General features: G+C 32.9%; 2 protein-coding genes across 2 annotated transcripts; one reads left to right on the forward strand and one right to left on the reverse strand.

Moving 5' to 3' along the window:
* Window positions 1-1,456: 1,456 nt before the first annotated feature.
* LOC105321774 (glutaryl-CoA dehydrogenase, mitochondrial) lies at window positions 1,457-8,315 on the reverse strand. Its single transcript, XM_011420224.4, has 11 exons — window positions 8,155-8,315; window positions 7,142-7,183; window positions 6,516-6,650; window positions 6,111-6,234; window positions 5,583-5,692; window positions 4,960-5,089; window positions 4,124-4,346; window positions 3,592-3,695; window positions 3,174-3,299; window positions 2,923-3,083; window positions 1,457-1,687 (listed from the first exon to the last, which is right to left on the reverse strand). The coding sequence occupies exons 1-11, from the start codon at window positions 8,243-8,245 to the stop codon at window positions 1,617-1,619; spliced, it is 1,317 nt and encodes a 438-aa protein (XP_011418526.3). The 5' UTR covers window positions 8,246-8,315; the 3' UTR covers window positions 1,457-1,616.
* Window positions 8,316-15,669: 7,354 nt separating this feature from the next.
* LOC117684538 (uncharacterized) lies at window positions 15,670-18,202 on the forward strand. Its single transcript, XM_034457120.2, has 2 exons — window positions 15,670-15,744; window positions 16,180-18,202. The coding sequence occupies exons 1-2, from the start codon at window positions 15,722-15,724 to the stop codon at window positions 18,200-18,202; spliced, it is 2,046 nt and encodes a 681-aa protein (XP_034313011.2). The 5' UTR covers window positions 15,670-15,721.
* Window positions 18,203-23,095: the final 4,893 nt, after the last annotated feature.

Here is a 23,095-nt window from a genome sequence, read left to right on the forward strand (position 1 = left end):
GATTTTGTTAATTTTATTCACTCGAAAATATTTTTTGTTAAATATGGAGAGATTACCAGAGCCATGCAACAAAGAACTTCTTTCAACGTGCATTTTACACCTGAACCATTTGTCAAACAATGCAGAATCTTTATCAGCATCTATATTTTGAAGTTTTTATAGTCCTATTTTATTTTTCACTTACATTTAAAACGCAGTCACAAAATGGATAATAATTGTTATCAAAATAAAGTCTTTTATTTAGACAGGATAGCACAATTAGCAACAATGTACTAGTTTACATTGTGGTCCTGAAAATATCGTTCACACGTCATTTCACTTGACGTGGTTTTTTCTCCAATGATTTTGCTGTGAAGTAAATTTTACAAAATCATATCGTTTTTATTGAAAACTTCAGGTGAATGAACTTTTATAAAATAAAATTAACTTTTAAAAAAAAAGTTTTAAATGGTATCCTTCCCATTTCAAGTTTTCATCACTTCAGTCTGATTTTTAAATGCTTCAACTCTGCGCTTCCTTAATCATAGAAAATTTCATCATGAAGTTTAGTTATTTGATTTGGGTAATTATTTGACATCTCTATGTATTTCCTCTTGCATATGTTGTTTAACTTTTCTAAAACTGTTGTAGATTTTAAACCCAAGCGAACAAAGTTCAAAGCCTAGTAGGGGCGCTATACTACATGTGGTATCACGGTAATACAAAAAATATTTTAAGTCCTTTTGGTCAAATTGTAAACAAACACAACAGGTGTCCTATCTGTACATGATGTATAAATCATACAGACTCGAAGGAAACGGTACAATAATCATCATACAAGGAACTGAAGCCGGGAAACCAAGCCGTGATCGGTGATAGATATAATTCACTTCGAATAAGGAAGGATTGATAACGCTTTGTAGAAAACGAGGAAAAGGATCTGAAAAAAAAATTATTGTTTATTTCTCCTATCATATCGACGCCTAATCTATTTCACATAGTGATTTTTTTTAAACTGTTGAAGATTTGTACACTTGATTGTACATGTTTATATATATAGTAAACAATAATCAAATTGCAAATCTGTATAATCTCACAATTTTAAAATACCCGATGAAACAAGACTAAGATATTCACAACATTGAAAAACACATGGAATTTTCAGTATTTCCTTGAATAAACATACATGTTCATGTATTTATACACACAAATTCAAACTCATGATAGAAATCAATGATATCTGACTCCAAAATAAACATAAATTCTCTAATTTGTAGAAATTCTATAAACAGAATTTAGAGATAGGGTATAAAAAATACCGGATTCGACAAGGAAAATTAATGCATTTATCAGCATTTAAAAGATAAAAATGTACCATAATGTACCATGTACATTAATTCATAATACTATAGTTTAGCACACAAGTTCCACATGAGACAAATTCCAGTAAATCTTAAAAAAAATATTAGTATTTGTCCATATCAGATTTTCCAGAATCATAAATGAAAGGCTTATTAATTTTAGTTGACAAAAAAAAAATTTTAAACACTAGAAGTTTTTCGGCTGTTGACTTCTTTTTTCTTTTTGATATATATCACAGACACAATAAAGTCAACACTCCATTGTTTATAGTTTATTCAGTCGGAGGTAAAAGCTTGGAGCCCAGTGATCGCTCGACCCAAAATCAAGGCATGGATGTCGTGTGTGCCTGAAAGAAAAAAATCAATTAATTTAAATCTGTAATTATAATTTATTACAGATAATTATGAAATTATGACAATTGTATATTAAACACATTTAAATTTTAAAAAAAAGACTGGTCCATATTTCTGTCCATTTATAAAAAGGTGATATATTTATAGCCCCCTTCTTGTGAGCAATGAAATAATATGGAATGGGGCTGGGGGTGGGGTCCAAAATAATGGATTTCAAGCCATTGGGTAAACCTAACATGTACATAAAATTGACATAGGTATATCAATATTGTAGTGTATTGATTAAATCAGGTTATTACTTTATCTTAAAAATTTATATGTGTATGTGAAGGCATACATGTATAAAAAAAAAGTGGAAACTAAAATTGATCATTTTAATAAAAGATTGTTTTTGCCCATGTACTGAAAGGAGATGAAGCCCTCTGGATTATTTCCTCTGGGAGATAAATGTCAATTATTAGTTCTAACAGTTTCCAAAAACTCGTTTATCAATATCAGAAGAGGGCTTTGCTAAGCAGGAAGTGTCTGCATGACTTCTAAACCTGACCAATTAAAATTTCAATAACACCAAAAATTACCACAAATACACTGTCCTAATTAAATCAAATGGTATCAGGCTTGGTAGAAAGTGAAATATTTAATTATGTACAATGTAGAAAATTAAAAACGGCAAATTTAACCTTTATTTTTAGCATGTTAATTAAGTATATATGGAAGTGTACATGAATTTTCATGTTAAATGGTACAGGGACAGTTTTAAGTGCTTTCTACTCAAAATTTACAGGGAGTGGGGAGTAAAGTACATTTAATGGAAAACCTGGGTAGGCTGGGTAATTATCAAAAATTGACAATCTATCAAACAGGCATAAACTACTGCAGTTATGAGACTAAATCTTTCAAAAAAAATAATGATTTATTGCTTATATTTACTTTTTTTTTAACTTCTTGCCTTATCTGCAAATGTGATTCATTTAAAAATCCTATTTTATCCTAAGGGTAAGTTCATATACCGGTAAATGGAAGAGTCACAAGTGTGAACTTTGATTTTTCGCTTGTGACTTTGCATTTTACAGTGTTCAACGTTTGTGCCGTCATAATAAAACTTATCACGTTTCAGTTCCTTGTGTGGGTAACAGTGTTATAACTGCAGTAGCTTTCCACAAACTTTACATGCCAAAAAATAGGTGGAATGTAGATATTATACCTATCACAAACAATGTGTTGTTACCTTCATATGTGTTGACAGCTTCCAGATTCATAACATGTCTGATGATGTGGTATTCATCCGAGATTCCATTTCCTCCGAGCATATCTCGTGCAACTCGAGCAATATCCAAAGCCTTGCCACATGAGTTTCTCTTGATCATTGAGATCATTTCTGGTGTTGCCCTATTTCAAAAACACCAAATTATATAACCCTTGTAGTTTACATGTTATTGTATGAAATATGAATTTTGTATTTTTGCATGCAGTACTCACTTTCCCTCATCTTTTAGTCTTCCAACCTGTAAGCAAGCTTGTAGACCAATTGAGATTTCAGTTAACATGTCGGCCATTTTTTTCTGTGGAAGTTGATTTTTGGCTAGAGGTTTTCCAAACTGTATTCTAGAAAATAAACATCGTACATGTATTAAACATGAAGTTTATATACCGCGGTATACAGTCATGTGCTTGTTTTTAATTTTCCACAATGCTTTAAAGTCATGAACTATAATTAGTAAAAGGTTTCATTATAAAAAAACTTATTTTTTGAAAAAAATATTTTTTTTTAAAAACTTAACGATAAATCTCAGTGAGATTCGTCAAGACTGATATATTTTGACGGACGTCTCTTCTAGAGAGATGTTGGGTCAAAATTTTTCAGTCTCAACGAATTTCGTCGAGATTACAACGATACCTGTCTAAAGTGTACTGCCTGGCGGTCTCCAGACAGAATTCTGCTGCACCAAGTGTTCCCCAGGCAATTCCATATCTAGCATTGTTCAAACAGCCAAATGGGCCCTAGAAGAAAAATTTAAATTGTATAACAAAAGAAAATATTATTAATAATATCCATTCGGATGGTACATGTATTGTACCTAACATCGACAAAAATTTGTAATTATCAATGCTAAAAATCAGTGTGACTTCTAATTGATAGTTGATTACTTTAAACTGTGTCCTAACCATTTGTATATGTATCTAATATACATGTATATACAATAAAACATGTTCAAATAAAAACAAACTGTTTATATACATATGTATTGATTTCTATCACCCTATATTGATATACATCTATAACATTTTGTTGAAATATTGATTCAATGAAAACTAAAGTCCGAAATTGATAACAAGGAATTATTCTTTTAATCTGCTAGTAGTTTTTGTACATATATTTTAAGTACATGTATGTATTTTTATTCATGTAATAGATTTTTATCACCTACCCCTAAGCCCATGACATTAGGCAGCATATTCTCCTCTGGGACTTCTACGTCGTCCATGGCGATCTGTCCAGTGATGCTGGCCCTCAGTGAGAACTTTCCCTCAATCTTTGGAGCAGTCAGGCCTTTCATCCCTTTCTCCAGGATAAACCCTCGGATTTTGTCATTATCCTTGTCACACTTACCCCACACAATAAATACATCCGCTATAGGGGAATTTGTGATCCTTAAAAAAAATAAAAAATATTAATTTGTCTAAAATGTCATTAACACATAACAGCATTATGCTACACATACAGTACCTCTTCTGGGGCTAGAATTTTTCTTTTTCATCTAAATTGGCTAACATGTAATGGTTCATATGCATTAGCAAAATGCCTGAAGGGACATAACTCTCAAAGATTTTTTTTGTGTACAAAATATCTCAAAATTTTTGAATAATTTAGTTTTATTCAAAATTGATTACTGTGGAATAATTATATTTTGTGGTGGCTCAATTTTCATGGAATTCCAGTGTATCTGTATTTTGAATATATGTTTGCTTTGAGTTCCGTATTTTGATGAGGCCTGCATGCTCACACAGAACCATTTCCACAAGAGCTTGGACTTTGGGTAGTTGTGTCAAACATCAATGCGACGTAGGCCTGCCTACTTTGAAATCAACAAAATTTGTCTGGGTTTTGAGCTCAGTCTTGGCAATCTATGCATATATCACTCGAAACCAGCACCATTTTGAACTTATTTTGATGCAAGAAATAGATAGTTACATCCTACCGAAAGTCCAAAGTGTTGTTAAAATGGTTCTAAAACTGAATTGACCACTATTATAATTGACATACCATGATTTTGTTCCATTCATTGTGTAGGTTTTACTGGAGGGATTGTATCGTGCTTTTGTCTCCATGGACGAGGGGTCACTCCCATGGTTTGGTTCCGTCAGCCCAAAACAGCCGATCAGCTCACCTTTTGCTGAAATGAATGAATAGAGTCTGAATTAAATATCATGGATAATATTCAACCATAAAATACATGTACTTTATGCATACCAGACATTTTTTTTCATCATACACCACAGAATTGTATAAATCCTATTTTTTGTCAATATCATGTTCATACTGCAATTTAGAATTTACACAATCATGGTTTTTTCACAAATTCATTACTGATAAGAACAGTGAATAAGGAAACATAGATACAAAATATGAAGAATTGACATATATCATCAGAATTCTTATGATTATGAAGACTTTGTGAAAAACTTCGTTAAACATGCAGATTTCTTTACTGTAAATGCAAAGCTATAAAAACAATGCTATCATCAGTGGTATGCACATCTTTGCTAGCCAAAGTTTTATTGATCCACACTGCTTCTCACAAACCCTTGTCATATCATGCTATCAAAAGTCTGCACAGTTTGATGCACTGCATTTCAGTATTATAGTTAAGGTATACCGGTACCTACCTAACTTTGGCAGATATTTCTGTTTCTGTTCCTCTGTGCCATAAGCATAGATAGGGTGCATGACAAGTGAGGACTGCACACTCATGGCTGACCTGTAGCCACTGTCTACCCTGTAAAACAAAGGTAAAAACTCTATGAAATTATATAGCAGAAAAAAAACTCTATGGGAGAAAATCTGTATTAAAATGGACGTTTGTCATACAAAGGTACAAAACTCTTATATCTCTTTTTTCAATATATATACCTTTTCATTTTTGTTCATTAAAAAGAAGTTAACTATGCAATGGTATACATTGTATATACATAAATGTGTGTGTATTATAAAGCATATATTTTGAGCAGATTCAAACAGGCAGTACAGTTGACCCCAAACAAAATTGTTTTCTATTTAATGTGGACCAGAAAAAATGTAGTTTAAACTAATTACTACATACAAGTATGATATTAAATTTTTTTTTTTACTTCATGTGTAATGAAGTTTTGGGACTGGCATATTCACTTATGTACCCTTATATACAAACTTTGTACCTTTCAACCTCTCTAGCTATCAGGCCATAAGCTACCGAGGAAACACCAGCACATCCATATCCTTTGATGGTGGGCCCTAGCACTCCGATGGATCCCATTTCTGACACTATTTCTGGGTCAAATTCTGCAATGACATGATATAACTATTGCATTTACAGTAGCTCTACCGTGAGGTGTGTTTTATTAATTAAAGGTTTTCTTTCAATTATGTACTTAAATGTAAAATAATTAATTAAAACTATTGATCCACATAAGATTATTGTCTCACATATTTTTGGAACACTATTTCACAGTGAAATACTATTTGTATTCATAGCAAATGATAAATATTGTTTTCAATCATCTCAAATGTAATTTGTTTTATGGACCAACACATTTTTGAGGATCCTGAGTTTCATAACCTACTTTCATTTCTGTTGGCCATGATAATTCTTGACATGAGCTTGTCATCGCAATAAGCACGGAAGGAATCTCGCACCATCTTTTCTTCCTCCGTCAGCTGGCTTTCCATGTTAAGGGCATCCTGCCAGTTGAATTTAGCTGCAAAAAAGCTTTACAGATAAATTGATTCTTATGTTAATGAAATACATGGGCATATCTATATACCAGTAAAATGCAGAAATCATTAATATTATTCTAAAATTACAAGTGTTGCTTAACTTAAAAACAAAAATAACCACAATCATAGCTAGGTTTTTTTTATTTGTCTCTTTCAAACTGAACATAAAATTAGATTGAGAGTTCATATTTAGGCAAGTAAAAGGTCATAGTCAAAGGTCAAAGTCAATTAAGTGTCAAGGAAGTTAAAGATAAAATTTACTTCTATAAAACTTTGTCATTTTCTATTGGGACATGTGGCAAATGTCTGTAGTGCTTCACAAGCACATCTTACTTTCTTTAACAAACAAAAGAGAAGTCTGTCAAGCGCTAGTTGAGCAATATTGATGGAGAATTGAGATAGTTTACATGAGAGAGCTTTCGTTTCAACATTGATTTTCATTTATTTTCATAGTATGAAGCTCAACACTTACCAGCTGTTTTATTTGCTGCTTTTTCTGAAGTTCGCTGCGACTCTTTGCAATCATTAAGGAAATAATAAAATCTTTGGATAAATAAAATGCAAATGAAAATTACAAGTATATTACAAGATGGTATTATACACCTAACTAAGGATTAAGCATTGTCACTTTGGGTTTGTTTTGTCTGACCTGAAGAATTAATAAAGGCAGCACCCAGAGTCACAGTAATCTGTTATTATTGGGCCAAAATAAATAAACAGTGGCTTCTTGTACTTGTACAAATCTTAAATTATATGAGTCTTCTTTTTCTTCCATTGAAGTGAAGGGCTGTTGCAGCAGCATTCTCTCACTAAAAGCATTCTCTCACTAATGGCATTCTCTCACTGTGAAAGGAAGCCTCGACTAGTACATGGGTAGGAAAGTTAATAACTTAATTCTTCAAGGTTACTGGTTTTTATAAAAAAAAAAATTCATTTACCAGTTTACATATACCCGGTAAGTTTTTAATTAAGTTTAAAAAATTTCAACTTCGTAAATGGCAATGCTCTATCTTTAAAAGTAGTAGACAACAGGAAAGTTAATATATATACATGTATATCATGGAAGGCAAATAGACAATAAAAGGTTTGAGATTTGTGCGACTTTTACCCAAGAAAATCTTTATATTTTGGCTTAACATTTCTCTACAAATAAAAACAGAGCTTTTCATCATTTATAATGCATCTAGATTCTGTGATGGTGAATAAACATCATATGTAATAGATTACGCAACAACAAAATGATATACAAAATTCAAATGTTTTTTGTGTAACATTTAAATCATTTGCATTAAATGGTTTGAATTAAATACTTATGAAACATCTCAATTCATACATGTACATATATTTACTCACTATATCACTTCCCAGGAACGGAGAATGGTATATACCCGCTATATTAACCTGACGTACTGTACATGTACCCTTTTTTCAAAGACATATGAATAGATCTATTCTATAGATACATTTTCGTACAATAAAGGATACGTGCAACAGTTCCTTGTGATCGACATGCCAAGAGTCGAGGGCTGCTGTTGAAGATTACTTTACACAAAGTTGAACTTGCCTTCATCGACATTGTCACGAAACTGTGTTGTTATTAAATGTTTGAAAGACCTTGACCTTGAAGACACACCTCCAATGAATGTCGATCCCGATTCATTAACCAAGTATCAGAGACATTATATCAATCTCTCACCAGAGGGCGTGTTAGTGAAGCTTGCGGAACGCGCCCTCTGGTGAGAGATTGACATTATATAACAGAGATTCGCAACCCTACTAAGTCTCGTGAACTCTCGCGGACCATATTGTTCGTATATACTATACAAAAAAGAACAAGAAATCATATTGACGCAAGCGTCAAATGGGCCGCAAAAAATATAATTGTTGTATGAATCATTGGTTGTTTACATAAAAACACACCACAAAGAAGAAAATTAGAGTTGGTTGTACTAATTTTTATGATAAATTTTAATATACTTTCAGCAACTTGTTTTGAAGTTTAACATTTTACTATTATCATAAAGAATCTTTCGTTACTGTAAGCATTTCTATAACGGAAATTGTATGATCATTGCCATAGTATGAAGCAATAAAGAACACATTGATTTGTACATTACTCTAATACAAAGTTCAACTCATCATTTTTCTCTTGAAAATTATGTATTTCAAACCATTTTGGTTTTTTTTGGTTGCATTTTATTGAATGAAAACAAATGCATTAGTTTAATATATGATTTCAAGGGACCTCATAATAAAATTAAAATTGATTAGTTCAAATTTTCCAGTCAATTCAAATTTTAATTTCTGTCATATTCTTGCGTAAATAATTCATATAATGTCATTTCATGATATTTTCTACCACATTTTACATGGAAATATAATAAATACACACGCAAAGTCATTTTATTTGACACGGCACATAGAAATTCAAATATATCATTGATATAAAATTAAATAACATTCAGGTCTTTAGTATTTCAGGTCTTTAGTATGTCCCGTATACCGATCCTGATGCATTGTTTTGAAAAGAATGAAGAACTCCGAAGTTTTCCGAATAGATTATAGTCTCGATAAAAACGCGCCAAATACCATAATCTACTAAGTATGACCTACTATTCATTTACGAGTAAAACAAAAAATATGTGATATTTTCTAAAAGGCATAAAACATATTTATACATGCAAATTTACTTTAAATTCATAAAAATGAGCATAGTATTAATTCTATTAAAAAAGAACTATCCCGCAGAAACGCAGTAACAATATTTAGGTTGCACAACACTATTAATTTTTACTATATATTCTTACCAAAATTACGCAACTTTAGATACGGGTAGCAAGTTTAAAACAAACTTCTGGGTAAATTCCTCTTTACAACTTTTAAAACAATTGTTCCTAACCAATTTAGTAGCAAAAAACACACAGCCATCCACAAAGGCACGAGAGTTTGTTTACATCAAAGTTACACATGTGCTTGAAAATCATGTCCGAGCCCTTTCACACCCCTGCCTAAACAACTGGCATCAAAAATTCAAGTGACCTCGTATTTTTACAAAGGTGGGAAAATCAGGCATTTTACATGTTGTTTTTTATCTCATAAAAAAGTACAGTCCCTGGCGCCGGCGGAAAACTCCTAAAAACGAAGGGGAATTCGGGAATTATTTTCACTCAGCCATGTTTTGACGTGAACCTTCGAAAAAATAGTGTTGTGATACCTGCATTTAAATGTGTATCAAATAACGGACCGCCTTCTGGCGGCCCGTAAAAAAGAGAGAGACCCGTTGGCTACGTCGCCTACCCGAGCAACAAAAACCATAATAAAATCAGCCTTAATGGGTCATATACAAAATATCAACATATATGGACAATGTAGTTAAATATAGGTCCTGTATAAAAAGATTTTCATTTTCTCCAGATATTTCTCTCCGGCCTTATTGACAATTTATCTACCATCGATGGGGTAATATGTTTTACGGTGCTACCGTTCTGGCGAGCGCAGCAAGAATTATCGGTACACATACCTTGCATCATTGTCAACTTATAGTTTTATTTAGGTATCAACGAACGTCAAAGAATTTTTGAGAGAGTATTGCTCTACAATTAGTATGCCAAAGGTACTAATTTTAATGGTTATGATACATACAGCGCAACACCCTACCCAGAGAGAGAGAGAGAGAGAGAGAGAGAGAGAGAGAGAGAGAGAGAGAGAGAGAGAGAGAGAGAGAGAGAGAGAGAGAGAGAGAGAGCGGTTCCTGTTTGTTGGTGTGTAATTTCCCACTTTTAAATTTGATGGTCTGACTATATGCAATATATACATAATTTTTTTAACTGTTTATTTTTTCATTTTATTCCTTTTTATTTAGTTCAAAATGTCCTATTGTTTATTTCCTTCCTACTCATATAATTACCTGCCTACTGTACATGCATGCACAATTAGCTTAAAAATGGATCGATATGACAGTAAAGTATGGCTCTTGCTAGTATACATGTATATACATAAAATCTCTATATTAAAAAAAATTAAAAACAAATCATATGTCAATGAGGCAGGTATCGCAGTCTATACTGAAATAGCCAGTACACTCATTACAGATGTTTGATCCACCTCTAAATTTATCGCGGGAAATATAGCGCGAGTGCACTGTGACGTCATCCATGACTTTGTTCGTCTTTGTTTACGTTTCTCGACTCAATACAGAGGTATGGAAGCATATAACAAAACTTTTGAGTCTCGCCAAAGCATATGCGGTACTCAAAACGTGTCTTCAAACTTTAAGTCACCGTAAATTACGAGTTAAAAGTCGGCCATTTTTGGTATAGCACCACGGGTGAAAACATTAGAGAGCATTATGGGACGCGGACGTAGACAAAAAATTTTGTTTGATGAACTGTAGGTTTAGCTCGTTCTTTTTCCCGCGCACACTGGTTCTTAGAGCTCGCTTCGCTCGCCGGCGCTGCGCGCCGGCGAGCTGCGCTCACTATTATGCATCTTAATTAATTGCGGACACAATGAGGATTTTTATTTGGAGCTAAGGGCAAAGTGATTTTGATTTAGGTTTTTAATAAATTTCAAATATGTAAAACGGTGTGACCGTTGGACTGAGCGCGTTGTAATTATTTTTTCCGCGGCCCTTTATATCCCGCATGAATCACCAAAGAAAGCATTTTATTGTTTTATATACCCCGGCCCTGGCCTTTAACCCGATCAAATATTGAGAAGTTTGGTGTTCTAAAAAGAAGATCTTAAACAATCGTAGCTGCAGGTCTGTAGCTCCCGGTCTGAAAAAAAATCAGATAAACGACCTGGGAGCTACAGTGCCTCCCATAGTAAAACACTGCAATTTACGGCGCACAAAAAATTGCGCTAGTTTTGGACTGATTTACCTTATTTTCACACAAATTCTTTGAAAACAATTAGTACCATTAAATTCTTCCCAGGTCGTCCATCCGAATTTTTTTCAGACCGGGAGCTACAGACCTGCAACTAAAACAATCGTAACATTTTTTTTTTTGGGGGGGGGGGCCTGTATGGCAACGCACTACATGTTTGAAAAAAATGCGCACTTTGAATTTTTTTCAAAGTGCGTTAAATTTGGGACCAAATCAACGCACTTTGAAATTTTTTTTTCAAAATGTTAGAGGGGCCAAGTTAACGCACTTTGAAAAAAAATTCTAATTTGCTGATAGAATGATGATTTGTTAACACTTGTGATTCTCAATTTCCGTCTTTACGAACGGGGGTGGGGTGTGGATTAACCCATGATACAGGTCAATTATTATAGTACATCATTTAACTGATTACAAAAAGAAGGTTGCCTACCCCTCATCTTTCCTTCCAAAACATATAATGTTCAGCAACTTGAAGAAAACGTAGAAGAACGTAAAAAGAAATACGCTTTATTGTAAACCTAGTACAATGATATTGAAAAAACGAGCTGGCCAAACAATGATTTCTCCACGGGACAGGTGTGTTACAGAATCTGGAAGTGTTTCAACATAAACACGTACTCTTTTCAATTTCTAATCAATTAAATCACTATATACATGGTAAAAAAAGAAGTTACATTGACAACCATTACAAATGTATTGTAAACTAAAAAATAAGCAGGGAACAGGGTATAATTAAGGGTACACTGGTATATGTCTTTTTTCTCTCGCATTGATGTTCTAAAAGATCATAATGTTTTTGGCAAACATAACTAACGTATTCTTTTTTTGTTACAACATGTTTGTTTATAAGCACATGGAATTGAATCCAGTTGAAATATGTTATGTATTGATCTCAGAAAACACTTTATTTACAATTCATTTTTGTATCTGGCATAGCCCAGATCAGAAGTTAACTTGCTGCATACATAATCAAAGTACTGAAGTAATGACGGGAGTTGATTTTATTCATTGTTATAATTATTTTGAAATCAACGATATGTTATTTTGAATGGCAAGTAAATTCCTATAAGTATTTGAATTACGCACTGTGGCAATGCACTTTGAAAAAAAATTTCAAAGTGCGTTAAATTTTGGACAAAATCAACGCACTTTGAAAAAAATTTTCAAAGTGCGTTAAATTTTGGACCAGGTTAACCCACTTTGACAAAAATTTTCAAAGTGCGTTATGAAGGTACATCAACATTGTTTTAGTATCGATACTCTTAACGCTTTTTGAAAAAAATATTTTTATATCACAAATTCTGGAACTGAATTTATAGTTTGTGATAGTATGATGATTTGTTAACACTCGTGAATCTAATTTACCGTATTTAGAACGAGGATGGGGGTGGGGGTGAGGGTTAACCAAAGATACTGGTCAAATACCAGTGCATCATTTAATTGATTACAAGAAGAAGGCCCCCTACCCCTCATTTTTCATTAAAAAATATGATATTCAGCAACTTTGAGTAAACATTTAAGATCGGAAAAAGAAATCTGCTCTGTATAAGTACATGCAGTGTTAATGAAAAAAAAGCGAGCTGGCCAAACAATAATTTCTTCATTGCTATGTTAAAGAATCTATATGTTTCAACAGTAACCCTCTTCTCGTATTCAATGAAATAAATCATTTCAATAAAAGAATATTAACATTAACATTAACGAGCATTAAATTATTATAAACTTAAAAACAAGCATTAGAATGTGGGTTAATTTTCTCGCACTGATTTTCTAAAAGATCATATTGTTTTTGATAAACATAACTGTAACGTATCCTTTTATCACATTATGTTTGTTTACAAGCACATGCAATAAGCTAGTTGAAATATGTTATATATTGATCTTCATTATCAGTATATACAAATCATATTCGTTCTTGCATAGCTCAATATACCAGATAATAAGTAAATTTGCTGCACACTCAAAATAGAGAAAATTCAGTTGCTAAGCGATAAAGTTTATGTCATATTTGGATAATTTAAATCTCCCGAATTGTTCTTTGTGTGTAAATTGTCGATATTGTCTTATGAGAAAAAAAATTTCTCATCTAGAAACTGTTTATCAAGTTAGCTGGGAATCCAATGAGTTCTTTTTTTATATATATATCTCATTAAGCTAAACAATGTTAAAACAATCATTTATTGTATATAAAACTATCAACTATTTTCACTATTTTTTTTCAAAGTGCGTTAGTTTCGACGATATCAACGCGCTTTGAATGGTTTTTTTAAAAGTGCGTTGACTTGATCCCAAAATTAACGCACTTTGCAAAATTTTTTCAAAGTGCGTAATTTTTCAAAGTGCGTTGTAACAACGCACATATTTATAATATAAATCCTACAGAAATTTCGTGAAAATCCAATATCAATCATGTTGTGTAATATTCAAAAAATTATTTGATCAAACTTCATATTAGTTATCAAAATAGTTATGAGAAATTGTATGGATCCAAGCAAAATTGAACTCTACTCTAGATCTCGTTCAACCAGACCCTCTGACAGCTGTATCCGTTAATCTCCGACAAGCAAGAGAGACTCTATGACGAGACTATATTGAACTCTGGCGTAGGAATACATAAAATGTACGACTTCAAAAAATATCTAAATTGTTCGTACCATTTAAAATCTGACTATTTTTTTAAGGTATCTATAAATGAGTTTCCTTGGAAGAACAATGCTTAAGAACTCATTACATCGAATTTATTGATTAGAACTAAATGTTGTCAGCGGTGTTGATTTGTGCTTAGGTCCAAACACTGTTTCACTTTCGGTTTGCCTGAGTAACTGCATAGGAGAGTTGATTAAAATCAACTCCGAAAAAAGAAAAAGACAAATGCTAGCAATGCAGTTTATGTCATATTTGGATAATTTAAATCTCCCGAGTTGTTCTTTATTTGTAAATTGTCAGACTACGTAAGCGTATGAAAAAAGAATAAAATTCTAATCGAGAATTTTTTTTTTTAAGGGTGTTAATATCGACGTTATCAACGCACTTTGAGAAAAAAAAAATTTTCAAAGCGCTTTGAACTGGTCCCAAAACTAACGTACTTTGAAAAAAAAATTCAAAGTGCGTAATTTTTTAAAGTGCGTTTTAACAGGGCTGCCCCCATTCTTACTCGCAGCAAAGTTAACATTTTTCTTAAATTTACATATAAAAAAGTGAATTGCCATGGAGTGCCCCCTTCTTTTTTGGAAGCATGTAAAATTAAAATTGAAGTGAAAGGGAGAAAATTAACTGTGAAATGGAGGTTAAATGTATAATACGCAACTGCCCCTCACCTAGAGATTTTTGTTTTAATTTGTTTGTCAAGTTTTTTTGGATGAGTCTGAAGAGGAAAAATCGGTAAAACTTACAATATAACTTTATCATGTAATATAACATAAAATTTGTTATAATTTTATCATGTTTGACTACTGTATATCTTATGGTAAAGAAATATCACATAACGTTGAAGTTTTTATTTTCTTTTAAACAGTTAAAGATAGCGTAAAAGTGAATAACTTAGTACTTACGAAAATATATGTTTATTTTCATGAGATTTAAACAGCTTTTGAATTTTATGGGATACATTGTATACCGGTAATAAAAGAAATTGTATCTTCTTTGAAAATTCTTAACCGGTGATATCATTTTGATTACAATGTACTTTTAAAGACGTTAATATCGACAGGTGTCCCATACAACACTAATTAATTGCTACAGCAATTCAGAAAATAATGTTACCTCCACAAACTTCAGATACCATTTTAGTAATTTTCATCAATTTAAATCGTTGATCAATGTAACTCCATTATTGGGACCCCTTCCCAATAAATTGTTTAAATCAAAAAACAAAAACAAAAAACAAAAAACTTATTTCCACCTCAAGAGAGGTTACACTTCCCATCCCATTTACATACTTAACTAAATTATCTTCCCTTGAGGTCCATCAAACAAAGAAAAGTGAAAATTACATTTAGTCACAGGCATTTATTCAATTTCATTTTTGAATATATATTTTTAAGTTTACTAACCTTCAAAACGGATTAAAAAAAAACCCACTGTATTCAAAGTTGATACAAAATGAAAGTACTTACCATACCTAAAAATAGCTTGTAATTCCACAAGGAAGAATAGCATTCAAAATGGAGTCATTTCTACTAAGAATGTAAGTAAAAATCAATTTTTCAATTTTTCTCAAATGTAGTCACAACATTGATTTAAATGCTTATCCCAAAAGGTGTGGTAGATTTTATATGTTTCTTTATTTACCAACAATGAAAAGCTGGTATTCACCAATAAAATTAACCCATTTTTAGGGCTAAAAAATGTGTAGCACTTTGATGACTGACATCCTCACAATGTCAGGACCGGGCTCAAGGCTCCTGACGTTCGTTGTTAGGATGCATGTGACTGACATGGTAGAATTACATTATAAACATTTTATTTGATGACAATAATATCACAGTGCATTACTTTAATCTGCAGGCCACTTGGAACCGCATACTTGATTTCTATAAAATATGATGCATATGTGAAATGTAAATGATTTCTCTAACTTCTTCATTTTAAAAAAAAAAATTGTATATTATTATTATGACAGAGGCAATGGACTGCAGCACATATCGGAGTCCTTGTTTGTGGGGATGTGTCAGATGGTTGGGACCTCAAAACAGGTGGCCATAAGGAGGGAAACAGCGGACATCGAAGATATGCTGAACAGACAATTAAACACTAATGGTAAAGTCATTAGGATGTTGAGTGGAAGTCACAGAGAAGGTTTCAGACTGAAGGGATCAGATTGGGACTATATGATCTGGCTAAACGACCACCGAGTGATCATAGACATGTCTCAGTATTGCAACACAGCCAATACAACCTTGATTCTCTCTGACAGCTCTGAGAGTCCACCAGGATTCGCTTTACTTGAGTTACTGACACGGTCAAGATACGGAGTTGTCCAATTAGCATGTATCACAATGAATGACCGAGTATATATTTCTAGTTCTACACACAGACAGTTAATATGTTCGTCAGTTATTCCAAATTCTGTCGAACATGGACCCTGTGGTAGTGGTTATATAGCAGGGACACTCGAATATGACACTGCTTGGAGTTTTGTTAGTGACTGTTGGCCTCCGTCTGCCTCCTCATGGATAGACAGATGTCACTCATGGCCTGGCCCTGAAGTTGTTGATGACATCATCAGGAATGGTATTCACTTTGTAGCAATTGGACACCCATTAGGACCACATACAAATGAAGAATGGAGAATTTCGTTTTCGCAGGCAGAATATAAAATTGTGAACTCAATGAACCACTGTCAGTTTTTGACTTATGGATTGTTAAAACTTTTTCTTAAAGAAGTAATGAATCAACAATCAGAAGACACCAATAAGCTGCTATGTTCCTATCACATGAAGACAACAGTTTTCTGGGCAATTCAACAAAACACACTGCCTCACTGGTGTCCACAAAATCTCCTGGCCGGTTTCTGGGTCTGCTTTAAACTCCTCCTTAAATGGGTGTATGAGGGAGTTTGTCCTAACTTTTTCATACCACAAAACAACCTGTTTCTGACAAAGATTCATGGCCCAGCACAAAACAGATTGTTCCTACAGTTACATGAATTGTACAAGAACGGTCTGGCCTGCCTTTTACAGAGTTCCTCTATTAGGTCGTACATCATTGACGTCCTGTACAATCCTACACTCTCTATTTGTACAGATGAGAGTACATTGAGGTCTCAAGTTGATTATGATGTAGATCTTGTCACAGAGTCAGCTATTACAATAGTAAGCATGCACACAACAAACCTATTTCACTTTAACAAAGCCATGCACACCATAGAACAGTTGGTATATTCACCCCTGACACACTATCAAGCTGTTACGATGCAGAACTTTACAGCCACCTTATTTCAGTATACTGCATTTCAGTTACAAAATTTGTACACCAACACAGTTTGCAATAAACAGCTATATATTGCGGACAAAATATCCCGTCAAATGCTGAAATTAGCAGCCAAGTTTGGGTGTGTTTCCGATATGTTGTACATTGCAATGTATTATTACAAGACACTTCGATACAGGGAAGCTTTATTTGTTTTAGAGATGACAAAGGTCAAGTTAGCACAGCCGTATCTGATGTATAGGGGACTTGTAGACAGAGAGAGGTATACTGAGGCTGTAGGGGGACAGTCCTGGTCTACAAAGATGAGACAGGCCGTAGCATATAATGTTAGTCTTTGGAACAGAATCGGTTATATCAGTGATCTGTTACTGGAACAACAGTCTGCTCTGCGTGATAAGTCTAAGCAAATATTATTTATCCCAGTGTTTGTAATGTTACACTTCCTGGAGTTCTTGTGTTACAGACACGTTGATACAACATTATCACAAGCAGCTCTAGATGAGCTACAGGTCCTAGTCCATCATGATCAGGGTCAGCTTGTGGATGATATAAACAGAGACATCACCTGGGAGATCCTGGGGATCTGTCAACAGATCACAGGGAACCTCCAAGCTGCTTTATTTTCATACGAACAGTCACTCACGCAGTATCCATTCAGCAATATACAAACTGCTACACATAAGAGAATACAGGATATACTCTCACAACAGTAAATAACGAAGTAATTCGGAACATCAGTCTGAGATTGAAAGCCACTTACAAAACTAATATATGTACATAGATAAAACAGATTGTATTATTATAACATTTATTATTATTTTTTTCACTATTTAAAAGCAATTCAATATATTTTGCCGATTCTCTGAAACAGCATACTAGTACTCAGTATTTTCCTCGGCTTCTCCTCGGGAAAACACTTGCTCTCGGGGAACTGGAATCTTGCCGACTCCCTCAATGGTATACATTAATTGTATATCATCTCTGCATAATGCTGCAATCCCTGAATCACGTCATTTCTTCAACTGTACACGTTTTAAATGATTTGTGTTTTATTTGTAAAACAAAAAAAATCCATTGTTTGCTAACAGTACATTAAACATAGCAGTACCTATTGTCCAATTAAGGTGCAGTGTTTTTTGTGATGTTTATTGGCTGATATAGCACTGATGTCAGTTATTGATATTTGTGATCATTACCTAATCAAAGGGATTGTTGTCTTTATACATATTAAATATTTTCGTCTTCTTTGTATTTTCTTACTTATTGAAACCGATCTACTGAACTGTCCATCAATATAGACTGCAATGTATTGGACCGGTAACATCTTTCGGAAAACATCCTAGGATAATTTTAACAGAAGGTTGGACTTTGGGTTATTGTATCAAACAGCAATGAAACATAGGCCTGTCTATTTCATTACTGACTACAGAGGCATGACCCTTTTAAAGCAACACGATTCGTCTGCCTTTTGAACTAAGTCGACGCAATCTACGCATATTTAATTCGAAACAAGAGTCATTTTTTACCTGTTTTGATGCAAGAAATAGATAGTTTTGTCCCACTAAAAGCCCATGTTTTCCAAAATAAATGATTCTAAATCAAAAGGAGACAAAGAGACAGGAAAATCAACATGATTCCTACATGTAGATATGATACCACTTAATCACACACGGTGTGTTTTTGCATTTGGGCTTTGAGGAAGGTAATACAATTAAAAATCCATTTAAGAAACTTTTCAGTAAGAAAAATTCATGCTGAACAAGCTAAGAGGCTACAGGGGCCACATCGCACACCTCAGCAACAATAGCCATAACCCTGATTAAATCAGCATTGCAAATTCAAAGTATCAAATTCAAAGTATCGATGTTCGATAACTCTATATTATCTAGCTATAGCATTTGTGTTATTCGTACAATTAATCTGTCTATTTTAGACAATTTCAATTAGTCTTGTACATGTAGTGTTCATATTACACACAACTATTCAAAGAACTGCTCGGCCTAGTCTTTCCACGAAGACATGTTACATAAAGATAAAGGGGTTCGAATCAACGATCCATCGGTACAACCGTTCATTTTACTAATTTGATCTCAACTTGAATTTTTATTCCATTATATCAATCGTGGCAAAAATTGCAATGATTTCGTGAAATGCATGGATGCCTTCAAAATATTTCTTTTTATTTTATTTCATTTTGTAAAGTTTGAAGGATAAATAGATCTAACACTTTCATGACGGATAAAATACTTAGAGGCTGAGGAGATCGAACCATCTTGCCCAAAAGTAAAAAAAAATCTTAAAAAGATTTTTTTCTCTATTCCTATTTAAAAATCCACACCCATCCCGCTTTATGGCCCCATATTTCTCCAGGGAATCATGATTTGAACAAATCTTAATCTGCACAGCGTGTATTTTCACATAAGTTTCAGCTTTTCTGGCTGAACGGTTTCAAGAAGAAGATTTTAAATGATTTTCTGTATATATTTCCATGTTAAAATTCCATCTCCCAATGTAGCCAGACCCTACCACGGGGGATCATGATTTGAACAAGCTTGAATCTACGTTCCTTGAGGACGCTTGACCTTATTTCGAACAAACTTGAATCCTCTGGATCCAATAATGATTTGTGCCAAGTTTAGTTGGAATTGGCCAATTTTGTTTTAGAATAAGATGAAAATGTGAAAACCAAGTTAAATGATATTACCGAAATTTCTTCTCGATAAGTGCAAAATATCTTCTGATCTTTATGAGCAATATTACGAGTTTTTCGCGCAAATAGAACCATTTTAACAAGAGCTTAGACTTTTGGTAGTTGTGTCAAACAGTAAAGTGACGTAGGCCTGTATATTTCTTTGACAGCCACTCAGCCATGGCTCTTTAATTGAAATCAACAAGTTTTGTCTGGCTTTTGAGCTAAGACTACGCAATCAGTGCATATTTCCCTTAAACCGCGTCATTTTTAACTTGTGTTGACGCAAGGAATAGATAGCTACGCTCTACTGAAAGTCCAAGGTCTCGTTAAAATGGTTCTAAGAATGTACAATAAATACACGTATCTGTTCGTAGATAATAATAGAAACAACATAATGAAATACCTTTGGGGGAAATACCGTATATATTACTTTTTATAACATAACTTTACTAAGCAGTCTGGTGTCTCTGTTGATATTCATCCTTGTTTTACCTATCTTGCTTGAGGAACCCCCACCCCCAAATGGTATAAACGAAAAATCTTTTATTTGATCATGTTTCACTTCGTTACTTGCATATTAATGCTTAACAAATATAAAAGATCTGATAATTGAATCTTATTTCATACACTATACATATCGATATGCATAAAGTTTATAAACATCAAAAAATAGACTTCTAAAATAGTAAAAACTCAGTAAGAAATTTTTTTTCAAGATATATCTTTAATGAAGATGCTATTACAGTTATGAATATTCAGTTGCGAATTATTTCAGCTGTGAAACAAAACTGATTTTTTGTATCTGTATTCTGGCAAGGAAGGAGTCTTTTATGGTTTTCGACTTGTCAAACGTAAAATTGATTAATTGTTCATTAAATCAAGATGAAAGGAAATTATAATAGAGTATTTTTCTTTCTTTTTTTTATCATCGAACAACTTGGCATAGAAAAAGTAATCAAAGTTTAGAATCTAACAAGGACTATATTTTTGGCGTAACATTGGCGTAGGAAAATATCACATATTGCGCAATTCAGAATTGCTGCAGATTAATGAGTCTGGTTTAGCATTTTAAAAATTAAAACATTAATGTTGGATTTTTTCACTAATGTAAACTAATGATATGATTCTTGGGTTTCAGAATATGTGTTTAAAATATGATTTGCCTATCAAACTACATTTTTTATAGGCTTTTTAAAGTGCCCTTCTATACACTGATTTTTGTGAAAAAATCACTAAAATCAGTTTTTCTCTCTTATTAAATGGTCAATATATTAGCTTTTCTGTCAATTTATATCTTTTTATAAAGTCTTTATTATACATAAAAATCATTAATATTTTGTTATTGGAAGCATGAAAAAATAATAAAAATTGCCTCAAAATTTAAGAAAATTAGAGGAAATGCGGGCTAAGCAATATCAGTTTTAGTATGAATAGTTATTCCAATTTAGTAGTATAAGCTGATAGACATTCTAATATTCTATCATTTCATTGAAGAATAGAATTTTCATATCTTAAATAAATGACTACAGAACTACAAAGAGCTACACTTGTTTTCACCATCCTTTACGTTGAGGAAAAAGGTAGTGACCATGACCTGCTCTTATGCGAAAACAAAAAAGTCAAATTTGATAAAACTAATAGAATCATTTTGTAATATGATCCGTTTGCCTCTGTCAAAATTTCATGAATTTTTTATTATAAGAAGTATGTTTGATAACGAGAAGACTCCTTCCTTAATCATTAAAATTAATTATGATTAAAATACCGGTATGTTTCGAATTCAGCACCCCTTCTCTCTCTCTCTTTCTCTCTCTCTCTCTCTCTCTCTCTCTCTCTCTCTCTCTCTCTCTCTCTCTCTCTCTCTCTCTCTCTGTGTGCATGTTTTGACAGGGTATTTCAAAATAATTATGATTTTTTTTTCTCGAAAAATAATTGAGAAGTATGGTGGCATATCTCTGCCCCCTTGTGTGCAAGTTATTTTTCTCTTAATTATGTTGACATGCAAGATAAATATGTTGACATCCAAGATAGTTATGTCAACATGCAACATAACTATGTTGACATGCAAGAAAACTTCAATCAAATAAGAGTTATAAAAAATCTCAAATATTGCCAACATGTCACATCCAAGATACTAGATACGCTACCTATTGATGTCAACATGCAACTTATTTATGTTATTATACAAGCAACTTATTTATGTTAACATGCAACGTATTTATGTTAACATGCAAGATAAATATGCTAACATGCAACTTATTTATGTTAACATGCAACTCTTTTATGTCAACATGCAACTTAGTAATGTTAACATGCAAGATAAATATGTTGACATGCAACATATTTATGTCAACATGCAACTTAGTTATGTTGACGTGCAACTTATAAGTTGCATGTCAACATATTTATCTTGCATGTCGAAATATTTGATAGAGATATGCCACCAAAGAAAAGAAATGCTAGCATAATATCTTGAATTACAGCTTTCATTATACATTTAATTACCTTTTTAAAAATTAGATCTATCAATATTACACGATTTTATCAATTAAGAGCAGACATTACACGTTTTCTCAAAGCCATTTTAAGCAAGTAAAATATATTAATTAAGGTCAAGATCTAGTAAATGAAAGGTGCCTACAAGTTTATGAAATTCAAGATATAAATTCTTTAAATGATGCTTCATAACAATATCTTTGTTTCATAGGGTGTACCAGGGCTTAAATATTTGGTAAACACAATGAAAAATCATGTTTTAAACATCAATTTTCTATGAAAGTAACAAATCTCGGAGTTTTGTCCATTTTTGCCTAATTAAATAAATCTACACTGCCTACAGTCTCTCCAAAAATGGCATTAAATAAGCTTTTGACCTCCTCTTTAAAATGATGTCAAATTGAACATAGGTACCGGG

Source organism: Magallana gigas, chromosome 7 (assembly GCF_963853765.1).
Source record: "Magallana gigas chromosome 7, xbMagGiga1.1, whole genome shotgun sequence".
Taxonomy (NCBI): Eukaryota; Metazoa; Mollusca; class Bivalvia; order Ostreida; family Ostreidae; genus Magallana; species Magallana gigas.